General features: G+C 40.1%; 2 protein-coding genes and 1 long non-coding RNA gene across 3 annotated transcripts in view; 1 reads left to right on the top strand and 2 right to left on the bottom strand.

Moving 5' to 3' along the window:
- The window catches only part of LOC146713325 (uncharacterized), a 62,799-nt gene that overhangs the window by 8,650 nt on the left and 41,207 nt on the right, over positions 1–12,942 (bottom strand). The gene's annotated exons all lie outside the window — the stretch shown is intronic.
- LOC146713329 (myelin-oligodendrocyte glycoprotein-like) lies at positions 2,597–4,548 on the top strand. The gene is made up of 3 exons (XM_085446942.1): positions 2,597–2,656; positions 2,875–2,967; positions 3,903–4,548. The coding sequence occupies exons 1-3, from the start codon at positions 2,641–2,643 to the stop codon at positions 4,271–4,273; spliced, it is 480 nt and encodes a 159-aa protein (XP_085303068.1). The 5' UTR covers positions 2,597–2,640; the 3' UTR covers positions 4,274–4,548.
- Positions 9,514–12,359, bottom strand: LOC146713328 (Fc receptor-like protein 5). Its single transcript, XM_085447148.1, has 6 exons — positions 12,151–12,359; positions 12,031–12,066; positions 10,530–10,793; positions 10,205–10,450; positions 9,935–10,129; positions 9,514–9,840 (listed from the first exon to the last, which is right to left on the bottom strand). Exons 1-6 carry the CDS (start codon positions 12,197–12,199, stop codon positions 9,836–9,838), a joined length of 795 nt encoding a protein of 264 aa, XP_085303274.1. The 5' UTR covers positions 12,200–12,359; the 3' UTR covers positions 9,514–9,835.

The following is a 12,942-nucleotide window of genomic DNA, read 5'->3' as shown; positions in this document are numbered from 1 at the left end:
TTTTAGTAGCCTATTGAACGGCAGAAATTAGGTTTTCTTTTCGGAAGTATTTAAAAAGGAAAAAACAGCGGCTGACAGCGCTGTAAACAACGGAGGTCTTATGCATAACTGTCACGGTTCGCTTGAGGACTCACACGCAGGACTCAGAGGCACAGTCAGTATTTATTACAGTTCCACAAGGTGTATATACAAACAGTGCAGGGGATAGTGCTATATACAAAGCGGTGACAGGGAAAGAGCTCCGGGGAAATCCAGGCAGGGAAAAGACACTTGCTCCTCTTCTGGCTCTCTCACCAAACACTCACACAAAAGGGAATCCACTCGGGGAATGCAGGGTCGGGTCCAGGGGATCTATGTACAGAAGGAAACAAACGTTAGACGTTTTGCACAGAGAAGCAAAAGAGAACTTGCTCAGAGTCGGGCTGCACTGACGCGAGTCACACACAACGATCCAGCGATGAGTAGAAGCCACTCCCTGGCTTAAATGCTGGCTGCGCTGATGAGGCCCAGGTGTTTCCTCTTCAGAGGGGCGTGGGCCAAGGGCGTGAACCCACCATGAGTTCCGCCCTGGCGAGAGAAATGCTCAAGTAACTATGTAACACGTACGTAATCCAATTCCACAACACAGTGTGATGGGAAATCAGCTGTGTTTTTCTGCCCATTTTATTTAGAATCTGGCGCGAACCAGTGAACCAGTCCCTGAATCAGTCACGTGGTACGGACTGCCCGCGAGATCTCGAACGTCACTGCATACGTAATCAAAGCGAGCCTCGATACGCGCTTCACAAAAACGCCCCCGAGATTACCCGACACACGATTCGACGCTTCGACACACAGGACACATCACTATTTGTAACGTTCACTAAAGCTGTTTCTGTCCTGTGATGAGCTCTGAAACCTGACTGAAACTCTCCAATATGTTCATTTACTTATTTCAATGTCTCCCTACAAATGTTCCCAAAAGTTTCTTCAAACAGCTTAATAAACATATAACTTCTTTTATATCGCAAAAGAAAAATCCAAGAGTTATACTCACCTCTCTGCAGGCCCCATATTCAAGGAGAGAACTTAATTTACCAAACTTTAGGAACTTATCTTGCCTCCCAGTACCGATCAGTTTGGATCTGGCTACGTGCAGAGAGGAGTGAGGTTAGATGGGTTCCAATAGAACAACATGAGGTGAACCCCATACTATTAAAATATGTTCCATTTTAGGTACAAAAAAATGTCTATCCAAGTTTACAAACAATTTGATAATATTTAACACCTTCAGCACCTGGCAGGAATCTCACTCGCTTCTGAAATTAAATATCTCTTTTCTTAGAAGGACACCCTTATGGGGCAACCCTGATCTCTCTCATCACATTGCCGACCCAATATTGGGGAGATGGAAGGAGTCTGTTAAGGACATTCTGTGACACTGTGGTAGCATCTGCCTTTTTCTATCCAGTGACTTGCTGTGGGAGTGGATGCGTGGACAGGGACAGGAGCGATACTGATAAACTGGTGCAGAGGTCTAGCTCCATGCTAAGCTGTCCTCTGTCTGTGGAGGCTGTTGGTGAGAGGAGGAAGTTAGTAAAGCTGACATCCATCATGAATAACCCACATCCCCCTCTGCATGAATCTGTGAGTGTGAGTGTGCTGAGCAGCTCCTTTAGTCAGAGACTGAAACACCCTCGCTGCAGGACGGAGCGCTTTTGCAGATCATTCATCTCGACAGCAGTTAGACTCTTTAACTCCTCAATCACGATGTTATGAGTCACTGGACTTTGTGGACATCCACGGTCATCTCTCCATGCATAATGCACCTATTATATGTATGGACGTGTTGCCTGAGCAGGTATATGTATATGTATACATATGTATATTAGTGTGTGCATGTACATGTATATACTTATAGATACTTATAGATATCTATTACTTACATAATAATAGTAGTTGAAGAAGAAAGGTTAAATTTATTTCTTGCATTTCCACAAACTTCTGTCCATAATCATATTTATGCTATCGTTTCATATACTGTATTATCTTAATATTTTGTATTTGTTTGTATTTTATTTCTATTTTCTTCTGATATCTGTACCTGAGCTGAGGTAATGCACAAATTTCCCTGCTGTGGGGTCAGTAAAGTCTTATCTTATAAAAACACAGAACTTGTTCAAAGCACTTGGTTCCCAGTATTTAGATACCTAAAGTTTCAATGAATATGTCCATCATCAGGCAAATTTGACCAAACTAGGAAATACTTATGCAAAAGTTCATGCTGGGGATCAATAAAATACTCTGATTATCTGTTCCTGTTTTACTTTGGTAGTCATTTATTGAGCTTTGTTTACTTTCTGTTTGTCTTACAGTTTTCATTTATACATTTTTAAGTAGTAATTGATTATAGGCTGCTATAGTGGAAACATGTTTAGTTCATAGTACAATTATTAAACAAAAGATAAAAGTCAGTTTGTCTGCCTAGTTGCGGCTGCTGGTTCACCGTTCACCTGGAAGATTCCAGAACATTCAGGTAAGGACGCTACGGGATCGCTACCTGAGGACAGCGGTAGATCCTGCCTACAAGAAAATCACGAGCACGCCCAAGTGTGAGCGAATAGAAACTAAGGAAGACTTCGTTCAGACATTGTGGCATTTATGGATTCGATGAAAGGTTTGTTCTTGGTTTACTGACAGTTTTAATTTGACTTGACGCATGGTGAAAACCTCTGTGTCACTTGTGGCGTTTTTTACACCTCATGTCGACGTGACACCTGTTGTGTGACGTTTTTCTAGATGATTCTTTTAAAAAGACAGTAAAGTGACTGGAAACACACGAAAACAGATCGTTTTATGTTTTAGGTTTGATCGCTTCTTTTTTTTTCTGTTCAGTTTTTAGAACAGCTGAGATGTCTGGTGCGACGTCTTCCGTCTGGCTCTGGTTGATTTTGGTGTTCGCCATCTTCATCAAGTCTTCCTCGGCTGGTGAGTTCAGCTGTTTCCTGATATATGAAATGATTGTGGACCCACTTGAGTGAAATATTTTTAGGTTAGTTCGGTAAATGTCAGTGTACGTGTGTTAAAGTAGTTCTTATTTAATAAGCGCAGTTGAGAACCACTTCCTTATTCCCTATCGCGTCGACGTCACCTCACTGTTATGTAATGCCTCAGCCTGAGCGCTTCAGTTTGAAGTGAGAGTTTGAAATATTTAATTTTATATTTATGAGCCAATTTTACTATAATTTAACACTGTCACTAAGCCTATGTTTGACTCTAATGATGAAATAACTTATTATATGTAGGACGGAGGTTTTTTCCTACTTAAAATAAGCCATTAGGGTGTGAGTACATAGCTAAAGCAAAGACAGTGACTCAGTGCTGTCTGTTCGTCTTATATAAGTAAAGCATGTTTAGACTTCAGCAAGTTCAATCTCACTGACAAAAACATGTTTAAAAAAAAGAAAGCTCAAACTAGGCAGCAATCGGTGGTTTACAGTATATACATATTATTTTATGGATGGATATTAGCTCAACATGTTGAAATGTATTAAGTGACATTTGCTTAGGTCTTTATTTCCATTCCTAAAAGGTTTTCATGATTTTTGTTTTTAAAAATGTCACCAATAGACACTTACTAATGATTACAGGAGGTTTTAGGGGCCTGCAGGATGCTGGGCTTAATGTACATCACCTGAAACACTGAAGTTTGTAGTGAAAATGTGTTATATACCTCAATTACACCTGAAATTTACTTGTATTATGTATTTTATTTAATATAAACTGGGGTTATTATAAGTGTATCAAATGGACACTCTGGTCCCGTTCAGCTGAGCTCAGGGGTTTCTGACTGTTGATCTTTGCGCTGTTTGGCTGGGGTAAATATCAACATTTCATTTGCTCCGTTTTTGTCTCCCTTTCAGGACAGATAAATATTACTGCTGTGCTCGGTGAAAATGCCATTTTGCCATGTCGAGTTTTGGATGGTAACAAAACCATCAATGGCCTAGAGTGGAGCAAACCTGAGCTGGAGACAGAATATGTCCTGTTGTACCGGGATGGACACTTGGACTTATTCAAGCAGCATCCATCCTTTAAGGACCGGGTGGATCTGCAGAACAGACAGATGAAGGATGGAAACGTGTCTTTGATTCTGAAGAATGTGATGACTGCTGATGCTGGAATATACGCAGTCCGTAAGATTCCAGAAACAAAGCGCAGGAAGAGAGCATATCTGGGCGGTGATCCCATCTGCATCATCACACTGAGTGTTGTTGATCCTCCAGGTGAGTGAGTAGAGTTGAGTGTGTGTGTGATCAGAGGTGAAGCTGCTTCCTGGTTGTTGATGTTTGTTTCTAAAGATGTTGTTGATGAGACTTTGTAGAAAGCAGCTGGTCTGAGTGATGTGATCAGAGTGCAGTAGATAATGTCTGACAGCAGTTTGAAGAGGAAATGGATTCTGTTCTGTTCTTCACTCATCACCTACCTGACAGCTGACACCTCACACCTGTTTCTCACCTGCAGGTCAGCGTATTGGACTCGAGATTGTTCTGCCAATAGCCACCGCTGTGCTGCTTGTTGTTGCGATCATATTAATCTACAGAAGATGCAAAAAACAGGATCCAAACGAACCAGACGACTGTGACTCACCTGACAAGAGTTTGTTGTCCTGATTCACTGTTTTTTGTTTTCAGTAATTTCTTCCCAAGCTGGGAATTTTATTTTACATGTCTTTTTCTGACACATGCCACACTCATTAAGCTAGCCCACGTGTGATTAGCTGAGCTGTGTTTGGCATGTTGGATTCAAGGCATGTCCCCCTCCTTGAATTGCCACCTTATCGTGGTGGAGGGGTTTGTGAGCTCAGACGATCCTGGGAGCTGAGTTGTCTGGAGCGTTCAGCTCTTGGTAGGGTCTCCCATGACAAACAGGTCCCAGGTGATGAGCCAGACTAAGAGCAATTCAGTAACATTTAACCATGATCAAATTAGGCTTTCTGTAACGTTGTTTTTGTACATTTTGGTTGTATAGACAGGTTAAAATACAGCCATTTCTCTCAGTCGGTTACCTTTTATCTTTAATGTGATTGTATTATGTCTGAGTAAGGGTCTGTGTCCACAGGAAGCTGTTTTTCCTTTTAATAGCTCCTCTCTCAAACACTTATTGATGCCAGCTGCCTGTTAGCATAAGCTTATACTCCTTCACAGTTGACAGAGTCTGGAAACCAGGATAAAAATGGCTGATTTTTTTCATAGTTTGTCCAAAAACAGCTTCCTGTTGATAAAAACCTTTAATCTGCAACTCCACATGTTTGTAGTCCAGCAGTTTTCAAACATCGAGTCTCTGCTTGTGCAAAACAAACAAGTATCTGCTGATGCTGTGACCTGGGAATAAAATTTAATCTCCATCATTATTTTTTTTTTAAGATTAATTGACAATGATTCAGTTCCTGAAATGAGACACAGGAGAAAATATTTGAGAACTGCTGATTTAGTGGATTGAGAAGCACAAAACTTAGAAGTTATTATACTGTATATGTTTACAACGTGGAAATTTTCTGTGTACAAGGCCTGAAATGTTTGCGAATGTATTAACGTGGTGTTTTGTATTGAAGTGATTCTGTTTGAGTTCAGATATCTGACATTAAAGTACTGTCATGGTTTGTTTGTTTTTGTCTTTTTTTGTTTGTGTATTTTTTCAACCACTTGGAAGCAGAAAAGCAGCTGAAAATTAAAGATTAGACTCAACTTCACTGAAGCACAAGGAGCTTCCTTCTACAAACAGATGCTGTAAACACTGGCACTGTGTCTATGATGTGGTTTACAGCTCCATTACAAAGTGACATTGTAACCTGTACAAATTTATAAAGACACAGGAATACTGTAATGTGTTACATGTTTTAAATGTGAACTTGCTCCAGCTTCATTTAAGAGCTGAGCTAAACAGACATAGATTCAATCTTTCCACACACAGTTTGGTCCACAGAGATGTTAGTCATGTCTTCTGATCAGATCTCGTCTTTCTCTGTGGTTTTACTTCCTGCTGTGTTTTCAGGGCTCTGAATGTGTGCTTAAACAATTTAGAAAGGTTCACTTATTGTTAGTGATGCAGCATTTTAAAGGCTGTTACTCAGAGGTCATAAGTAAATCTGCCAAACTGTCATGTCTGTATAAACCAATCAGATCTCATTCTGCACTCAGATCTGTGTTTGTAGCTCAGGCTGACATTTGAGTGAGGAAACATTCACCTGTGTTTCTAACATGTATTCAAGGCTCCATTAATATATTTTAGAGCAGCAGGAACTGAACTTGGTGCAGAAATGTCTGAATGACGTGTTGAGACGTCAAAGAAAAACATTCCTGAGTGCTGACGCACCCAGTGATGTGGATCCCAACACAAGGTAGACAGGTTTTCAAAAATGATGATGTTCTTTAACTGATGTCATCTAACACTGTGTAACACTTATTTTTCTTTTTTAATAATAGAACCTCTTTTAACCTTGAATGTTCCCAAACACATTTAAGAATGTTGTGGGAACGTTTCTTGTTAGTTGGGACACTTTACAGCTGCTGACGTCCAAGAAGATTAATAACGTTCATGAAGATAACTGTGCTTTTATGGAGGCTGTTAAGTCAAATATTTAGTACACTCATGCATCTACAGGCTGAACAACAGCTGAATTCCACATCTGCACATTTCTTCTGTGTAAGAGCAGCTCTGTGTCAGACGGTCTCCAAACCCTCAGAAGAAACACTTTAGTATTTGTCTGCGTCAAAATGTAGATTACAGATCTTAATTAATGCTGTTACAGGTACAGTAAAAACAATATGAGAACAATCACAGTTATTATTTACTGAAGCGAAAAATTAATATTAACATGTCCCACCCTCTGAATATAAATATAACAGCCTCTTCAGAGGAAAATCACGCTCAGGGACAAACTGTTGAACAACACAGGTCGGGACGCTGACTCCATCCCAAACCATCAGGAATTGTAATGTGTTTGTGGTTTTCACTATATTGTGTTTTCTCTATGTGACTGAAATAATTAATTTTCCTGATAATACTTGCTGATGAGGACAGATGTTCAAATTTTAGTAGATAATCATTTAATTTGTTATTGTTATTTCCACTGAGAACAAATTCAGTTATAAGTATAAAAACTACGGTGCATTTTACATTATTGGATAGTAGAGAAGAGCCATTCTATGAATGCTGTTAAGTATGAATGCTGTGACAGCACTGAGCAGCTCCTTCAGTGGGAGACTGCGGCACCCACGGTGTGGGACGGAGAGATTTCGCAGGTCTTTCCTCCCCACTGCTGTCAGACTCCACAACAAAGACTTTAACTGAACAAACACACACATCCACACATGTGCAATAACACTAAGTGCAATAATCTTTTCTGGCATCGTTGTATTTTTACTCAGTTGTATATAGCATTCGTATTCTATTTTTATCTTATTGTATATTTTTATTCTATTTTATTCTACTGTATATAGTATATTATTTTATTCTATTCTGTACAGCTGTGTACTGTATTTATTCTTATTGTATTCTAATTTTTGCGTCATAACTTTTGCACTGTCCACTTCCTGCTGTGACAAAACAAATTTCCCACGTGTGGGACTAATAAAGGTTATCTTATCTTATCTTATCTTATCTTATCTTATCTTATCTTAAGTATTTGTATAAGTATATCACACCTGTGAGGAGTGTTTCAATATTTATATCTTTTATTAGATGTACATGTGGTTTTGTTATTTGCCTTTTGGTTGGAAGTACACTGAGAGAGGACTTTTTTTTATTAGTGATCTTAATAATATTTTTTTTCATATTAATGTAATTTTTAATTTAATTTAATGTTATTTCATTTTTTAAATAAATCTACTGGGCACTGTAATGATGTTAACAACATATAATTAGTGCATAAACATACATACCTAAAGGCTTTGACTTTGGCATCCTAAGTTCCAATAGTGACTATAATAAAATGTGATGTATTGCTGCTCTATGATATATTTTTAAACTATTTGTTTGTTTGTCAAAGCTGCTGGAAAGATATGTTAAGTCTTTGTATTTACATTTAAAATTCATTATATGTGAAAATGTACTTTTCTTTATTTCTGTTCAAAGAATGATCTTTCTAACTGTAGTAGTGAATACAGCTTTAAAGAAAACCCTATTTCAGTAAGGCACCTGCACTCATCTGCTTCTCAGAGTTACACCATTACAACAGCTTCCTTCCTCAAAAAAATGTGCTCCCAAATCCCCCCCTCTTGTCTCATACAGTAAAAGGCCGTGAATTATGAGGCCCCATCATATCCCTGAATCTGAGGTTTCATCATGTGCTCAGACTGGTGCACCATCAAAAACTCAAAAACTTTATTGAACAACAAGAAAATGCAGTGAAGTAAATTACAATACCCTCAAACTGTGCATAAGCTACATCCACACTCAGTGTGTGATTGGTGAGTTTAAGTCACCCAGTCTGTAGATGGCAGCATTAGTTCTATCTTCTCCAGCTTTCTTTACAACCATTGCTTTAGGTGACTTACATAACAGCAGCAGCCACATCCTAACACACACATTAACCCTGCAGTATGCATCAACAGATGCTCAAACAACAAGTGGCATAAACTTATGATATAACTGTGGCTAATACTTGACCTAAACATATAGGTTAAATGCTTAAAAATTTGCACTCACATTTACATCTGTGGGCAATTTAGAATCACCAACAAACCTAAACCCACCAACTGTATCCGGGAGAAAACGTGAAATGGACACACATGCAGAACTTGCAATGCAGATAGGAGAAGAATATATTTACAATAAAAAAGTAGTCAGAAGTGAGCAAATAATGCACGATTACATTTTAGGGACCTTACTTGCCAGAAACAATTAAGCTAGGCTGCTAATATGTGTTTATATTTAATGTTTTGATAATGTCTGTTTAAAGATTTGCCATTGACTATTTTCATGTTGGCTTGAAATAAAATATCTCCCTCTGCTGGTACTGCGGCTTACTGCAACTTCTGCATGCACACAGCCATAGTCTCAATACTGACATCATTACTCTAGTCCAGGGGTGCCCAATCCCGGTCCTCGAGAGCTACTATCCTGCAGCTGTTAGATGCATCCCTACTCCAACAGAGCTGAATCAAATGGTTTGATCTCTTCAGCATGCCATCATGTTTGGCAAAGGCCTGATAACAAGCCATTCATTTGATTCAGGTGTGTGGGAACAAGGATGCATCTAAAAGCTGCAGGACGGTAGCTCTCGAGGACCGGGATTGGGCACCCCTGCTCTAGTCCAATCATCTTCTTTTTAACCTTTTTTTGAGCCAATCAGCTGCCACTCTGCACGGTTTAAATCTCAGTGCTCTTCTGTCATTTTCCTTTTTAGACTCTAATTCACTTAATCCACCTCCTCCACATCTCCACTTTGAGAGATACCTCAGTCAGAGCTCCATCTAAACCACAGTCTTCATCAGCCCTCTGTCATACACAAATTTAACATGAGGAATTGAGGACTAACAAAGATAATTAGTTTATTGATTTTAAACAAAATATGGTTACCGTGTGAGTAAACATCAGTCACATGTGGTTGATACACCAAAAACGTCAGAAAGCAAAAACGTCCTCCTTCACTTTTGGTGTCTGTGCTGGCAGATGTTCTCACACACTGTAAAAAACGTAATCATTACAAAAACACGGAGTAAAAGTAACCAATTGATTTACAACTCGAAACATCAGAACACATTTAATTTTTTAAGTTAAGGTAGAGGTTCAGATGTGGTGCTCTTTGTTGATGCCAGTGATGTTGTAATTACGGTCATCATCCAGTCCCTGCTCAGCCTGGTGGGGTGGGCCAAGAGAAGACAGAGTTTAAACAAAGAGAGGAATTTATCATCAGCATATTGATTGATCAGTGAATGATTCACAGAGTTACCTTTGAGTCTGTGTTGATATAAAGACACCAAGAGGAGAGTGGAGATCAAATATGGACAGATCACCAGCAGGTGGAGGACTAGTCTGAAATTAGGATGGCAGAGGGAGCAGCCAGGGTTTGGAGCTGTTGTGGTGGACAGGGATGTGGATGTGAGCAAAGTTGTTGTAGTGGGTGAAGCTGTCGGTGTAGGTTTATCTGAAGAGAAAATCGTAGTTGTTAGTGTGAATATGTGCATTAAATTAGAGGTGAAATCAGAGTGAAGCTCCTCACCTGTGACAGTGATCCAGCTGGATGGAGACTCTCCATGACCGCTGATGTCACACTTGTAGAGGCCTTCATCGGACCTGGAAACATGCTGGATGGTCATGTGACCTGTAGGCTGCTTCCTGATGAGGGAGCCATCTTTATAGAAAGCAGCTGGGAGGTTGGAGGGAGTGGTCTTTGTTTTACAGAGCAGAGTGACGTCATCTCCCTCCATCACAGGGAGGACAGGACTCTGCAGGATCACTGATCCACCTCAACACAGAGACAAACTACAGCATTTCATCCATTTACACACAGCTTCATCAACACTAACTCCACACACTCAGCTTACCAGTGACTGTCAGGTTAACCATGTTACTGATGGGACCCTCTCTGGACTCACACCAGTAAACTCCACTGTCCCATGGGTAGATGTAGCTGATGTTACAGGACGAACCAGCTGGTTTCCCCCACCCATCTCCACACTGAGTCCTCTGTCGTTTGCTTGTGTTTCTCCTCAGAGTCCATCCAGCAGAGCTGTCGTCCTCCTCACAGCTCAGAGACACAAAGTCTCCGTTAAAGAACTGAGAGCTGCTGGGACTCACAGTCACACGAGCTGTGAGGAAAGGGGGAGAATATATAATATTTGCATGTGATTGGCTTGGTTGAATCAATACACAAGAATCCGATCCTGTGGCCCATGATGGCGAAGCTGAAACACATTACAGAGCAGAGCCAAGTTCACAAATTTATTGAGATTTTAAATATCTCCTGTTCATCTCAGTAAATGAATGAGTGTCTAAACGTTCCTTTTTTAGGGAGATTCGAAATTTGGGCAAAATAAGGCAATGTGGTGCAGACAAGGCGGGAAAAGTCATGTTTCTCAGGAAAACTGAATATTGAAACAAACTGGAATGTTTATTAATTGTTTTTTTGTTTTTTTTTTGTTTTTTTTATGTTTGTTTTTTAAGAGTTAGCTGCTGTGACATTTTCATATCAAATACAAGATAAGTCCGTCTGTACATCCAATTCATGCTGCTTATCTGGGTTGGTGGGGAAGCACTCTGAGCTGAAATTTCCCAGGGACATCAACATGCTCCTGAGGCAGCCTAGAGGTGCCCTGCAACATCCAGAGCCTTCAGGAACTCAGGGTGAATCTCATCAATCCCAGTCAAGGTTAGCAGCTTGCCACCAAACAATGAACAATGTTTGTAGAATACCGCTTCCCTCTCCTGCATCATCTGACAATTGCCAAAATCGCTTTGACGCTGACCAAAAGTCACGTTTCATTGTCCCACTGAACTCCCAAACCTAAGTTTTTACAAAGCCGCACTCCGCTCGTCCTGCCAGCACCTGTTATCTCCTTCTGGAGTCCCACGGACTAATAAAGCCCAGTAAGACTCCTCCTGCATGACGGCTCCCTTCAGCTCCAGTGTCCATCATCTGGTTCTGGGATTACTGCAGAGACAGGTGCCATCAACCTTGCAGGATTCTCTGCAATAGAGGTGCAGAACATTGTCCAATCTGGCTCACTGCCCCCAGCCTCCATTACAAAGCAATCAAACCAATGCTGGAGGTGGGAGTTGAAATTTCGTGGAGTGAGGGCTCTGACAGATGTTCCCAGTGCACCCTCAGAACAAAAGAGTATCTGGATGATGAATTCTCCAACACCCCATCAAGGATACAAGTTAAGCCGCTTATTTAAATAAAATGTAAATAATGGAGACAGTCAGCAGGAGTGAGATAAGACTGATCTGTTTTTATACATTTTCTTTCACCATGTTTTAATAGCCTCTTGCAGCCTCCTGAGAGAGTGAGTCAGGTTTACAGTGTGACAGAAGAAGGTTACTGACCTTGGTTTGTGGTGCAGCTCAGCAGTGAGATCAGAACTAAAGAGAAATTAAACTCAGGTTAGTTCAGAGTTTCACATTCAACAAGACAGCAGAGGCATGAAAAACACAGAGTGAGCTTACAGAGCAGACACAGCAGAGACGTTTCCTCCATCCTGCTGCTCAATGACATCACACCAGCTCTGAGATCAGTTCATGGTTACACTGAGTAAAACCCTCCTCTTCCTCTTTCTCTGTCTCTGGGTCTTAGACTTGTGGTTAGAAAAAACCTTGTGTGAAAAAGCTTTGTGTGTTTATTTCTCTGCTTCCTTGAAACCAAAGTTTTACACGTTTCAACTGAATATTGAATAAGAATTAAAAGCAACAATATCTACGACTGACAGTTGACCTTGAATGCAAAATCAGTACCTGTGTGATGCCTTCGCTGACTCTCCGACCTCTTTTAATGGATGCTTTCTCAGCTCTTTGAAATAATTATATTGACTGCATTAAAGTAATTATTGATTTAATTAATAATATCACAGATTGAGCCAAACAAACTTCCTGTAGTTGAGTGCACATTAACTGTGCAAACTGTAGTTGTTTTGTGCTTCTCTCTGTTCCAACCACTGACTTGTGGTCCGAAAGACTAAATAACTTGAATGGCTGCACAACATCAGAATACACGTCACGCCCTGGTTAATGTTTGTGAAGGTCTGAGGAGACGTGCTGCATACAGTGAACTGTGTTCATGTACCTGCAGTGACAACACAAGATTACAAATCTTGTGTTTCTCCTCAGAATCTATCTGTCAGTTAAGTTAATACATTATTATTCCTACATTCAGTCATCACTCTATATTTAATCATCAAAACATTTATGTTACGTACAATATAGTTTTTCAGTTATAGTTTTAACAGTTAATAGTTTTAATAG

Source organism: Copadichromis virginalis, linkage group LG3 (assembly GCF_057382275.1).
Source record: "Copadichromis virginalis isolate Kocher_CV1m ecotype Utaka linkage group LG3, C_Virginalis_male_GT1.1, whole genome shotgun sequence".
Taxonomy (NCBI): domain Eukaryota; kingdom Metazoa; phylum Chordata; class Actinopteri; order Cichliformes; family Cichlidae; genus Copadichromis; species Copadichromis virginalis.
The sequence above is the reverse complement of the archived record's forward strand: the minus strand, read 5'-3'. Positions and strand labels throughout refer to the sequence as shown.

Bases quoted from the DNA above. Each gene is read 5' to 3' on its own strand.
- LOC146713328 (XM_085447148.1), bottom strand. From the start codon at position 12,199: ATGTCATTGAGCAGCAGGATGGAGGAAACGTCTCTGCTGTGTCTGCTC. The intron at 12,067-12,150 runs GTAAGCTCACTC...ATTTCTCTTTAG, and splicing joins GTCTCTGCTGTGTCTGCTCT to TTCTGATCTCACTGCTGAGC. The intron at 10,451-10,529 runs GTAAGCTGAGTG...CTCTGTGTTGAG, and splicing joins GGTTAACCTGACAGTCACTG to GTGGATCAGTGATCCTGCAG.
- LOC146713329 (XM_085446942.1), top strand. The intron at 2,968-3,902 runs GTGAGTTCAGCT...TCTCCCTTTCAG, and splicing joins CATCAAGTCTTCCTCGGCTG to GACAGATAAATATTACTGCT.